The 13,698-nt window shown below is 46.2% G+C and overlaps 1 protein-coding gene across 6 annotated transcripts in view; it reads right to left on the bottom strand.

Annotated features, from left to right (window-relative positions):
* The window catches only part of LOC116151867 (junction-mediating and -regulatory protein), a 67,943-nt gene extending 57,257 nt beyond the window's left edge, over positions 1-10,686 (bottom strand). For 5 of the 6 annotated variants that reach the window (XR_010379885.1, XR_010379883.1, XM_064483785.1 and 2 more), the window contains exons 1-2: positions 10,401-10,686; positions 8,798-8,932 (exon numbers count right to left, since the gene is read on the bottom strand). Coding sequence is in view for 3 of the 6 variants with exons in the window: in XM_064483785.1 (XP_064339855.1) it covers positions 8,798-8,932; positions 10,401-10,436 (171 nt within the window). In the remaining 3 variants the exon portion in view is untranslated. Of the gene's footprint in view, positions 1-5,945; positions 7,023-8,797; positions 8,933-10,400 lie in introns of all 6 variants that reach the window. The other variant, XR_010379884.1, reaches the window with a different exon arrangement.
* Between the last annotated feature and the right edge of the window lie 3,012 nt (positions 10,687-13,698).

Consider the following 13,698-nt stretch of genomic DNA (forward strand, 5'->3'; position numbering starts at 1 on the left):
CACAAGCTCAGCACGTGCTGCCTCCTGCCTGAAGCACCCAGGTCTCCAGTAGCCAAACTTCAGCTGGAAAAAAAGGTGACAGAAGCTACACAGCAAAGCAACAGACACTTCATGCTATCTGACTGATCTGCCAGCTGTCCTTTAGGTGATGGGGGAAAAGCAAAATATAAGATACTCAAGCAGTAAGGACTCTTGTGCATTTGTATTATTTTTCAAAAGCCTGCATTGCAGGATAGCACAACACAAACATAGGATCTTGTATTTACTTATATCAACTTACAATTTTAGAGAAATCAATTGTTACTCAAAACTTTTTAAGAGAATATTTTAGAAAAACTGTTATACATTGGTTTTTCTCTCAGGATCCAGATCAAGGACAGATGTTCCCTCAAATAATTCATAAATTCTGAAGGTAGAGTAGGAGGACATTTTAAATATATTTGTGGGTAAAAGTATAATTATTAGAAAATATATATCCCATAGTGTTCAGGAAATGTCATGTTGATTTAGGAAATACACTCTAAACACATGTGAAAGGGAGCATGAGAAAGTGCCCAGGAGGGGTCAGGAGAAAGCAGGGAAAACCTACAACTACATGAAAGCATACAACTTGCTGGGTTTCTACTTAGTGGGAAAAAGTCTCAAAGGAGAAAGGTTTAGAAGCAAGAGTTCATTATTTGAAAACAACTTTACTCATCTGTTTGTAATGAAAATTCAACTACACTAAAAAGAAAAAAATAAACCAAGCTCCACTCTTTTCCTTGGTCCACTTAAAGTGTCAACAATATGGAACATTTCTATTTGGGATATTTGCAGATATGAGAGGAACACCTTGTGTCTTTTAAATTGCCACCCATCCTTAAGCCTGAGAATGACAAATTACCTAAAAAGGCAAAAAAACAAAAAGACATTTTCAAAAAGAGCAAGGAAAGAATCACCTCCTAATGAATAGGAAAGTAACTTTACAGTGATCTTCTTCTAAAAGGTATACTAAAAATGTCAGTTTATATAAAACTGGTACCTTTCTTAAAGGAAGAGAAATTGAAGTATCTATTATATGTGTAGAAATACTATCTAAAGTAAAAGCAGGCTTAACCCTAACTAAAAAGTGTCACTATTGGAAGAGTAATCCTTTCTCCTGACAGAAACTGGGGAACCCAAAGATAAGTAAGATTTATGAAACCAGGCAAAAATATACCATATCTAATGCAGCTATTCGTTGACATATGAAACAAGTGCTGTGGTGCTAGCTATGATGTAAAATTGACCAAAGTGAATTATCCTTTCTAAACAACACTTGTGAGATAGAGTCACTTAGGAAATAATTGGCCCCGCGCTGCCGTCACCCCAGGCTGCGGCAGCGCTCTAACGCGCACGCGCACACGCTGTGTAGGGTCGCCTAGGAAACAGCAGCCGCCGGTAGCAGGACCGGACGGCGGAGCGGGACTCCGCACGCCGCGCCGGGCGCTGCAGAAGGTCAAGGCTCTATGACGCATAAGTATCAAACCTCAGTGTTCTTACAGTTTGACGAATACTTCCATCTGGTTCAAACAGACCATAAGCACTTCTAATTTCACATCTAAAGTAAGTGCTTTACAACTTATTTTCAGAATCTTTCAAAATTATACCCAGAATTTTATTCAGATACTCCAAAAACTCTTCTGGCCATGATGCACAGCCATTATATCACTATGTGGTACCTTTTATATTATGGTATCTTTGAACAAGAAATGCAAGTGTCCCTACATTTTGGCTGCATCCCTTCATAGATGGCATTGCCCCTGCTCCTCAGTCCATGGTTTTCATTACTATGGAGGCAAAATTAACTTGAACAGTAGACTCTGTGCAGAATCATTTTAAGACAGCCCCCTAGGAACACATCTCACTTAGAAAACAGGCCGCCTGAAATAGCCAATCTCAGCTTTGCAGTAGAGGGATGCTCAGACTGCATGCAGGTAGACTTGGCAGTTGTCTACATCAGGGGTCCATAAACTACGAGCCAAACCCATACTACCTCCAGTTTTTATGCATAAGGTTTTATTAGAACACAGTCACCTTCATTCACCTACAGATTGTCTGTGGCTGCATTTGCACTACAAGAGCAGAAATGAATCATTGTGACAGGACCATGTGGTCCACAAAATCTAAAATATTTACTAACTGGTCCTTCACCAAAAAGAAACAAAAAACAAAAACAAAAACAAAAAAAAACAGTTTGCCAACCCCTCCTCTACACAACGAGATGTCAGAGGCAGCACAAGACTTCTCCAAGTACCATCTCCAATGTACAAGCATTGGGCTGCTGCTAGCCTAGGCATGGGCTGCTAGCTCATCTGGTGTCAAACACACAAACACAAATGCACACTCTTAAGTCTTTTTAATCATCTCATATCAATCCCAAAGTTGCCTGGGCAAAGCACATGACGTTACCATTTCCAACTACCAGAGTCCCACCCTTCCCACTGCCTTTACTAGTAAATTATGTTAACCCAAAAAGACTGCCCTTTAAAGTTCATCAAACCATGATTTCACTTGCATAAAAATGTTGTGGAAGATAGCGGATGAGGAAGGAATTTGCCCATATGGCATCTGCTCCAGAACCACCTTAGATCTAACTCCCCATCTAAATTGATCTACCCTGGATGTTTTCCCATTGGAACAGTCACTCCTAAGAAGAGGCTAAAGAAGCTACAAAGGAATTGGTGAATTCAAACTAAGGAACACAAGAGTGTGGCTATATAGAGTCCCTACATCACAATCCTCAATCCTTGTTGGCATCAACAGTAAATTCCACACTTCACAATGAAAATTTTTAAATTGTTTTAAATTTTTAAAAAATCAGTCTTCCAGCATCTTATGCTTCAAAAATGTCAGGGTTTTTTAAGTGTCAAGTTGGTTTTATTTGTTAGTTTTTTAATAAAAAGATTTTTTAAAGGCATTTTCAGCAATGCTGTGCCAGCAAAGGGCTGTCCCGTCCACTGTGTGGGACACAAAGACACACACCACCTACCAGCAGGAGAAGCAGCCTTCTTTGCCAGCTATTTTAGCCCCGCTTCATCATGTTGGGGACAAAACTCAGTATGATAATGAAAGGCACATTTTAAAAACATGAATTTGGTAAAACAGATCTGTCCTTTATGTATAAGTTCCTTAACAGTGAAATCCTACATATTCTTCTGAACTTAACCTCAAGAGACATACCCTACAAAAAGCTTGCCAGTAGTTTCAAAAATAAGCATGTGTCCTGAGACTGGCTGTTCCTCCCTTTTCCACTTCAAGTTTTACTCACTTTAAAAACATCTATTTTAAGGAGAGTCTCATCCATCTCTGTTCTTACTGTACCTTTGCTAACTTCAACAGATTCTCCTCTCCCAAGTAAAAATACCCATTTGTCAGCTCTTTGCTCTCCATCAGCACTCTTGAGAAACTTTAATACTTTGATAATGACTCCCAATTCTACATTTTCAGCATATTGCTCATAATTTTACTGTCTTGAGATTTCATCGGTATCCAACTTCAACTCGAAAATTTAATGTCCAAAACAAAGTCCACTGCCCCATTTCTGAATTACTTTGTATCAGAAACCACTAGCACCATGCTAATATATTGGGAGCACCTTTTTCACTCCTCCATCTGTATCACTTTTCAGTGACCATGGTATAAAAATGTTGGCTCCCTATAAAAACAAAATCCTAATCCAGGTATAATGCCTTGGTTTAAAATACAATTTCTCCTCTATGGTTTAAAACTACCATCTCAGGAATATTGTTCTCAACTGATTCTTTGAGCTGTAAACACATACCCACACAAGCACAAACAGACCATAAGCTACTCAACAACTTCCCTGTGATTTCCCATCAACCAACTTCCTAATTACCTTTGTTCCCCACATCCTCCAGTTCCAAAAGTCTTAACACTTCATCTCCACCTGCTCTTTTCTTCCACTGGCTCAGACACTCCAATATGTTCTGTGTAGTCCAATATCAACATTTCCCCAATGAAAAATGTACAAACACACTTACATCTATAATGTACCAGTCACTTTCTGGCATATAGTGGTCACAGATTAAAAACTGGTCCATTTCCCTTTCCCTACAGTTTTGTGTAATCTGTGTATCATTGTCTCTGCCATTCATAAGTAAAAGCTTCTCAAAGGCAGGGATCCCCAATTACTTTGTTGTTTCTTTGCTCCTAAATAAATACGCAATAAAACACTGACATGAATTTTAGCCAATCTATAGTAAAAGCAATAAAAGTCTTAAATTTAGTAAGCAACTCTGATGGAGTAGAATTTACACTCAAACTATTTTGTTGGTTTGTCCTCCCTTCCTCCCTCCCAAAAGCAGCCTATGCAGGACTAGATTTCTCTTCCTATCTTTGTGAAACATGGGATGCATGACTTCCTCATGGTCACAAAATAACTGATAAAGCAACAGTTGTCTTTGATCTCACATCTAATATTACAACCATTACACAATAATTTAATGTCAGTGTCTATTTAAAATAGACAGAATTTAAGGTTCATAACAAAGGCATAACAAGAACAAGGCATATAAATAAGGATAAAACAGCTGCAGAAGTTCCAGAGGAGGGCAAAGTGATTGTAAAACAGACAAAAAGAGTCAGGAAAGATGATGGTAAAGAGGAACAGTGAAAATCTATAAAACCAAGAAAAGATGAACTCCAGCTCGTTCTAGCATTTCTCAAAACACACGCTCAGGATCTGTCCTGGAACTTTAAATAGACAGGTTTGGGATAAATAAATGAATTGCTAATAAAAATGAGGGCTAATAAACTTGTAGAATTTGTCACTTCAGAAGAAAAATGTACAGGCTAAAAAGTGTTTGAGAAAGTTTTAAATAAGTTTGATCAAGGTCCTGAATGGAAAATTTAACACAGATGACCCAGGCTTACATTCACTCCACAGAGCCTCTCTCAGCAGTGGCTTCAAGACTAAGCCCACACAGCTGTCCGGGGGCCTGTGATCCTCAGTAGGGTACTGTCTGCGTTGTTATGTAAAATTCCACCTATGCCTAACCCTTAAAGTCTGCGTAAATATACAAAATATTCATTATCTTCCTGCACCTTAATTTGGCACTCTGAGAGGATACTTAAAATACAAATCAAAGATTCTATAGACTTCTCCTTTAAAGTAACAAAGGGGGATAAAAAATCATCCTCATTTGATAGAGAAGACAACTGAAATAAGTCACAAGTCATTCCACCAATTAAAAAATGCTGTCAATTAGGACGTATGTTACCCAGGGGAAAAAAAAAATTGGCTAAGGAAAAATGAAATAGCTTTTTAATAAACTGGTTAAAGTACTAAATGCTCTCCCCCAAATCAGTTATGATTCCTAAGAACCCCAAGTTTCCTGAGTAACTGATCTCTGTTACCACGTCCTGCTGATACGCAGGAATTGCACCCAGGAAATGAGAAGGTAAAAAGCGCCTGTGCCAAAATGAAAACTCTCAAGGAAGAATGCAGAAAAGAAAATAAATTTTACTTTCCGGGCCTCACAGAGTCAGAGGCTTCCATTTGGGAACTCAAATAATAGTTGCCCAGAAACAAAACCTACAGTGCTGTTTCCCACCCGATGTACCAGGAAAAGCTACATACACAGAGATGTCCTCTGTGCGCACATATGCTCTGGCTTCCTCAGTTTCCTTTTACCAATTAATGGCCAGAAACATGCAAGTATTCACTCTGCAGAAAGACAGAACTCCACAAAAAGAAACCTGCAGGCTTGCGTATCACACACAGAGAGAACTAAAATGTTACAAAACACAGGACTGCCTGATACCTTCTGCCCACAGTGAGGACTCAGGTACCCCGCTCATTTATATGCTCCCAACACTCCAGGAAAACATCGGCAAAACACCGCAGGATGCACAGGCACCCTCGCCCTCCCCATCCCTCAACTCCCCTTCCCAGAGCCACTCACACATTACAGAAGAGCCAGAGCTCTGTAGGTGGGCTGGTTCCCTTCCTCCTCGGGATGGAGGCGGCAGCTGCGGCAGGGCCCGCGCCTTACTAAGGAAGAAGCGGGGCTGGTGCTGCTAAGCGGGGCAGCCACCCAGGTCTTTTCAACAGCGACAGAGCAGAAGAGGCAGCGGCCCCACTTCCCTCCTCTTCTCTTTCTGGCCCTCTTCAGGCTGGGTATTCTGCCGGTCCTGGTCCACTTGTCCCTGGACAGTCAGATTTGGGGTGCTCTGTATTTTGATTTTAATAAAGTTCCCTCTGGGCGAAGGCTGCAGTCGGCCCTCCAGGTCCCCCCAAACCCGCCGCCCTCGGGGCTGGGGTGGGGGATGGGGCCCTAAGACGTCCTCCCGGAGTCCTGCCGAGGAGCCAGGGTCCAGTGACTGGTTGAGGGAGAAGACCCCCAAGGGGGCAGAAGGGAGGGCGAGAGAAGGAAAGGATGGCGGTGCCGGTCCTGCTGATCCCGCTGCCCGGGCCACTACTTCATATTGGGGTCCCCGCCCACACCCCTGGCTGGGGGGTGGTGGCCGAACTTGGGGTCCCGGCTCATATACTCAGGGTGGAGATGCTATAGACGCAGAAGGGTGGCGGAGATGGCACTGAGGTGGGGGATCCAGCCAGCTCCGCTAGGCGCCACCCCGGCTTCCGGCTCCCACAGGTGTCGCTGAGGCTGGGACCCCTTCCCTCCACCTTGGGAGTCCCTTGCCCCACGCCCCAGGATGAGACAGAAGCTCCAGCCGCGTCTCAGCGCCCTCTCACCGCGGAGCCGCTGACGAGCCCCGCCCGAGGTAGCCGCCTCCCGGCCCCCCGGCCGCCGGCTCGGGCTCCGGCGTGTGCAGCTGCCGCTGCCGGCGGGGAGGGGAGTGGGGAGACGGGGGGCCGTGGCTCCCGCTGGCCCCAGGTTGGGCGCAGGTCTCAGCTGGGCCAGCGCACAGGGGCTGGGTCCCTCGGGTGCTCCCTCGCTCTCATGCTGGTGGTGGTGGCAGCAGCTCCAGAATCTCAGCTCGCAGTCTTGCTCACTCAGTGCCTGGGTCTGGCCTCACTTCAGAGAGAGGGGAGGAAGGAAAGCGGTGCAGACTGATGACACTTATAAGGACACTAATCCCATTCTGGAGGGCTCCACCTTCACGACCTCGTCTAATCCTAATCACCTTCCGAAGGCCTCACCTCTTAGTACATCTGAGCATCTCATAGGGAGGAAAAGGAAGTGGGGTGGAGGGGCAGCATAGAATTTCAACGTGTGAACATTCAGTCCATAACGCCCTTAAAGATGTTTTTCTTAAGAAGCTCATCTACCCCAGAGATGAAATGCCAGTGTTATAGACCATAGACATTTCTACCATAGTTTTTGTTTTAAATAGCAATTTAAAACAAATTTGGTATGCAAATATTGGTAACATGTAGAGTTTTCTTTTTGGCTTCTTAAAGTTTAAAACTTCTAGCTATGTAATTCCAGGATCATTTTTAATAAATGAATTTGTGATCTCTAGATGACTGGATTTTAATTTCTTACATTATCATTGCAAAACACATCATATTAGTGACATTTTAAGCTCTTTTTTTAGACCCATATGTAAGAATGATGATTAATTTCCCTTTTACAACCACAAATTATTTTTATTTAGTTTAAAACAATCTGAAACTTACAGAAAACTGCAACTAGAATATAAAGAACTTTTTGTTTTAATCTTGAACGCCCATTTGGGATTGAGTTACCAACCTGACTGTAGTTCCCTGAGGCAGCTCCAACCCTAGCTCCCTTTCTCAGAGGTGGGAGGTGTGGAGACGTGGACTTTACCTGGCCCGATCTGCACAATAACTCCTCCCCCACCCCACAACCCCCATCATTTGCATTTCTGTTGTTCTGGGTGGGGGCAGTTAAGGTCTTGGTCCCAAATTCTGGGCCAAAGGCAGAACTCATGCAAACTGTCCCCTGCCCCAGAAAGTGCAGTTTCTCAAGTCGGTGGGAGGAAAAAGGCACACCCGCAGCAGAGCAGGGACAGCAGAGGGGAGTGACCCCAAATTTAAAGCCCTGAGGAGCGGGTCTGAGGACAGTCTTGGCCCTGCTGTCCCGAGCACGAAGCGAGCATCCAGGCCTCACCTACATTTGCCTCTGAATTTCGTGCTTTCCCAGAAGGTCTAAGGGGTGGACTTCAGCCCCCAGGCTGTCAGATGACCCACTATGGTCACGTGATTCACGGACACCGGGGACAGTGGTTAGTGTCTTTTCACCTCTCTGAGCACAGGTTGGAGTGGCCGTGGTTTCCCAGGACAACCTGGCGGGTAGGAGCAGTCGCCCCTGCCCTGGTGGAGGCTCCGTGGCCTTCTCCTCTGTGCTCCTGGGAGTAGTGCAGTGACAACAAGGTCACCAGAGCCAAAGCAGGAGTGACAGGTGTGGTGGGCCCACCCATGGCTTCCTGGGAAGTGCAGGTTAGCTCCCCTAAACCTTGTATTTCCTCACTTCTCATCTCTCCCTAACCTTCTCCTCTAATGTACTTTCAGCTTTCTGCTTTACAAGGGGAAGCCTGGGGGAAAAAAGTAACTTATTGGATGATTTCCAATTTGCACTTTCCACGTGTAAAGCCCAGTGTGGGCTTTGTGAGAGAAACGCAAACCTGTGAGAAAGAACTCTGTTGTTAGAATAAGGGACTGTGATCCACCATCTAGTGGACAAGAAATTGAAAATACACAAGCAGGTTTTCCTTTTCCCTTGTCTAGAAAAACAAGTGTCCCAGAAGCGCACAGCCTAGGCCTTTGCTTAAGCCTTCGGCAGTGAGTAACCAAAAGCTATGACTGGAGCCCAGACTAGGTATTTACCTCCTGGATGCGCTTCCTGGTCCTTCTGCTGCAGCTCGCTAAGGGTTCATAATACTCCCAGTCGTGGGTTTCCGTGAAGAATTCTTGGGAGAGGATCTTCCAGCCACAGGTGTCCAGGTCGTGGCCCAAGTAGACCTGAAGTTGACGATGTTTGGTAGTTAGATAGAAATGAGCACTGGGCAGGGGGAGAGGAAGGGGGAAGGAACAATCCAGGAAATAACAGTATGTATGCATTCAGGATAAGGGACTCCAGAAATTTTTGCTTTCTCTAAATGAGGGCCAGCAAAAGAAGCCACTTAAAATCAAAATGCTGCAGCTGCATATAAGAGAAGGACCCGGTGTAACTTGAATCAATGCTCATTGTAACATAATTAACATTACAGTCTGAGCCCCCTCCCATTGGTTTGTCTATGTGCTTCATGGGTAAAAACCTGCCCAAAAGGGGATGGGCATGCCAGAGCACAAGGAACCTGAGCTGTCAATCAACCAGAGCAAAAGGAACTTGAGTCGTCAATCAGCTTGTTAACTCAAAGAACCTGAGCCATTAATCAATCAATCACACACACACACACACACACACACACACACACACACACACACACACACACACACACACACACACACACACACACACACACACACACACACACACACACACACACACGCACACGCACACGCACACGCACACACACACACACACACACGCACAAATGCCCCTAAGACAGGATATAAGACAGAAAAACAAAGGAGCAGCGCCATTTTTCCTCTCTTGGATTGGCCAGCTCCCAATTCTCGGGAAAGTACTATTTTTTACTACCTTTTTATTTTACTAATAAAAATCTGACTTATATCACACTTTCTTTCTCTCGTTAAAAATTCTTTCTTTGAGGGATGACTAAGAAACGAGGTAATTCTTATTTCCCTTTTCCCAGTAACAGTAACAGTGGCGATCTCCTGCTCAGTCACCTCCGGGACGCCCCCAAACAGCACTGTCCACATGCCCAAGATCTCCTCGGGGAATATCAGCAAGCACGGCTCCAGCTGCGAGTTCACAGGGCTTGGCTGCTGGTGCACTGAGCGCAGATCCTGGAAGAAGCGCCCGGACCAGCTTCACGCCCTGGCGGGGACTCCAGCTCCACAGCGGGCGTCCGCTGCTCCGTGACTGAGAGTCCCGGGTATGCCGGATCCGCCTCATCCTCCCTCACCATTTCTAGCACCTCAATCTAGGTGACCATTCTGCAGGCGCTCACTATCCACACTGAGGACACCTGGGCCTCCATAGGCGCCAAGGGGGCTGCCAAAGAGGCACATCTCTACCTGCAGATGTGCTCAGGATCGGGCTGGACTTGGCCCACACTGGGATCCAGAGAGGGCTTCCCACCTCTTTTCCAGACAAACTTCAGGGCAGCAGGTCCCCTCGAAGGCTGCACATGCTCCATGGAAAGCCACCCTCGGTCCAGGACGGGAGCTTCTGGGGCCCAGGGCTTCTGCCCTGGGTCACTGAGGCAGTGGCCCCAGGCCAACCCCTGCCTGCTGGGCTGCACAGCCTGCAGGTCCTGTTGGACATGGGTATGCCAGGCTTGGCGCCCCATCCCGCACCCACCTGACCGCTGGTGCCGCTCCTCTGCCTCTGGGCCATCCGGTTTTAGCAGGTTATGGCAAACTTGCCCTCAATCTCATTCCAGGAGATGATGAAGATGAACTTGTGCTTCTTCCGCTTGTAGAACACATGCAGCCGCCAGGCCACCCAGTCCAACTGGAGTCTCTCCTTGAGCGCCAAAAACATGGTGGCTCCAGGGCCAGGCCCCGGGGAAAGGGTCACCAGCCCTGCCCGCCAACGGACTCAGCCGCTGGCTGTGCCGTGCCCAACAGCATCCCCGCCCCGCACCGCTTACCCTCGCCAGGCACCTTCAGCCATCCTAAAACGCTGAGGGGCTCTCCCTGCTTGCTCGCCCGCCTCTCTGCCTTCCGACCGCCCCGCTTCTTTGTGGCGCAGCTCGCGGGAAAGAGAACACGCCCCCAGGAGCATGTAGTTCACACGGTCACGTGCAAGGGGTATCTGTTTACAAGCCCCGAGCTGCCGCAGCGCCTGGCGCCAGCCCTAGCCACCCCCTGGGGCGAGGCCGCGGTGCTGCACCTGCGGGGCTCCGGAGGCGAGGCGCGGTTCCGTGGGGCCAGGCAGGTGGTCGGGAACGGTGTGTGTGTCTCCACCGCTATTACCAAGGCCGATCTCCCTGCCCCCCCTCCTCCTCTTCCCGGCCGCCAGGAGCTGGCTTGACGGAGGGTCGCGTCTCCTAAACTTTGTGCCTCAGTATTGTCACAATGTCGCCAGTCGGCTGCTGACATAGGCTCCACTAGGACGTAAACACGGACACGTGCCGCACTCCGGTGCCGCGGTAGCGGCGGCAGAGCGCACAGCCGCCCGCGTCCGTTGGCCCCGCCCCCAGCACCCCCGCCCCGCCCCGCCCACTGGCTGCTACGAGCCCCTCCCTTCTTCCTTCCGCGGAGCCGCCTGCGGGCTGGAGCCGCCGGTTGGCCGGCGGTGAGAGTGGCAGGTGCGCCCTGCGGTAGAGGTGGCCTCCGAACCCAGGAAAAGAGGAACAAAGACGGAGGGACTGAGAAGTTTTGAACTCCATTTATTCAAAGGGACCATCAAGTGTAAGTTTTCCTCCATTCACCCGGGGGGATAACTTCTAAATTCAGAAAGTACTCCGTATCATATGAACTATGTGCTTTATTTTATTGAGACCCCCTAGGCTGTTGAATTCTCTCCTAACATCCTTATGATACAATTTTTAAGATATGAAAGGAAGGTGTCTGAAGACAACTCAGTAGATCTCCGAAACAAAATAAAATTAAGTGAAAGTTAAAAAAAAAGAAACAAACAAATAGAGGAAGGAAGGGAGGAAGGAAGAAAGGAAGAAAGAAAATACAGACATCCCATGCCCTACTACCTCACAGCACCTCTATGGTTTCCCACTACTTCTCCTTTTCCTCCATTCTACAGTGGCATCTTACAATTATTTTCTTGGATTTTTGTTTTATTTTTGCCATTGCTTCCTCTAAAAAAATAAGAACTTAATACACACTGGAGTTTCAGAGGACAGCATTTAGGATACTGAAAGGAAAATTGACAGCAGTTGAAATCAGTGTTGGCAGACGTAGTTAAGGACCTTATCATGTCTGTCCTGAACTTTTCATTCAGCAAGTGTTTATTGAGATACAAATGTGTACATGCCAGGAACTGTGCCGTATGATAAAGATGTGAAAAATAATGGAGCTTTTTTAAACCTACTATTTACTGAACACTTAAGTTGCGAGGAGCTGTACACACATTACTTCACTTAACCCTTACAATCTACAAGAGAGTTCAATGAAATTTATAAACTTTTTCCAATATGTGCTAAATGGGCTAGGACAGTCATAATCCCTGCCCCAGTAAAGTGTTTGGTCTTAGTGGAGCAGATAGATAAGTGATCTGACAATTGCAATTCTGTATGACAACAGCTACTGTAGGAGAGGTACATGTGGCTGAAAGACATTGGAGGCCACCTCAACCCCTGGGAGGACGGAGAAAGCTTCCTAGAGGAAACAAAGGCTAAATTTGACCTAAAGCACCTAAAGGATGAGGCAGCAAAGGTTGATGAAGAGAAACCGGCCACTTTCAGTGAGAAAAACCCAAAGTTGCACAATGTCTCTGTTATCCCCCCATATTACAGACAGATAAAGTGAAGCACAGAAATTAAGTAACTTGCTCAAAGACATGGTGGCTGAACCAGAATTCAAAGTTTGTTTTCACTTCCTTGCTTATCCAACTTCCATTCTCTCATCCTCCCAGTGGTCTTTTGTCAATACTCTGAACTCTTGAACAACAGGGGTTGAACTGTGAAGGTCTATATATACACAGATTTTTCCCCAGTAAATACATGGTGAGCAGATTCCTAACATCAACTGTCACAATGCAAAACCCAGGGCCTGCACCCAATTTCTGGATGTATTTAATTTGAACAGACCCAGATACCATTGGCTAAAATGGAGGGTGAGTGCCCGTGAGAAAGGACTCTTTAATGACATAAGAATAATTATAAACATTCTACCTACCCTTCTACAAAGGGCCTTATGAGAAAAGTGTACCAAACACTTATTGGACTTAAATGATGCCCAGATAAATAAAAAGGTCTTCAGGAGGCCCAGGCTGTTGTGCAAGTTTCCTGGAATCTCAGGCCATGTGAACCAGCAGATCTGATGGTAGCTAGAAATAGCTGTGCTGATTAAAGAGAAAAAAAAATATTGGCCTGGTTCACATGTGGGTTAGGGTGGCAAACTGATGGCAGCCATAAGTGAACAGTTGTCACACTACAGCTGCACTCAGAGCTCGCCCTAAAGGAACGCATCCCTAAAGGGACATCCTCCCAGTGGGAAGAGCTCCAAACAGAACAATTCATACATTACATTATATGGAGGCAGAAGTGGCCTGAGCTATGGATATGCATAGACTACTGGGAAGTAGCAAATGACTTTTTGTCAGGGGCTTTGGTAAAGCAAGAAAAAAAAAAAAGAAAACAGAGAAGGAAACAAGGAAATCTGGGGAAAGAGGCAAGTGGATGGATCTCTGGGGGCAAATATATAGCATGCAGACCATTGTCTCGTGTTAGTGCCCACCAAAGAGCACTCTCTGAATAGAAGACTCTCAGCAATCAACTGGACAGCTTAGTTTGCTCTGTGAGTGTGAACTATACTCCATCCTTAACCTTTAGCGGTCCCCTGTTTGGACGATTGGTGCATGAACAGATATGACACCATGGCTGGGAAGAGCCGTGGGTACAGCAGACTGGGATCCCTCTCCCTAATGCAGATCTAGACCCTGCTCCTTTCTGAGTGCCCAGCTTGTCAACAGTAGA

Source organism: Camelus dromedarius, unplaced genomic scaffold, assembly GCF_036321535.1.
Source record: "Camelus dromedarius isolate mCamDro1 unplaced genomic scaffold, mCamDro1.pat HAP1_SCAFFOLD_163, whole genome shotgun sequence".
NCBI classification, from domain to species: Eukaryota; Metazoa; Chordata; class Mammalia; order Artiodactyla; family Camelidae; genus Camelus; species Camelus dromedarius.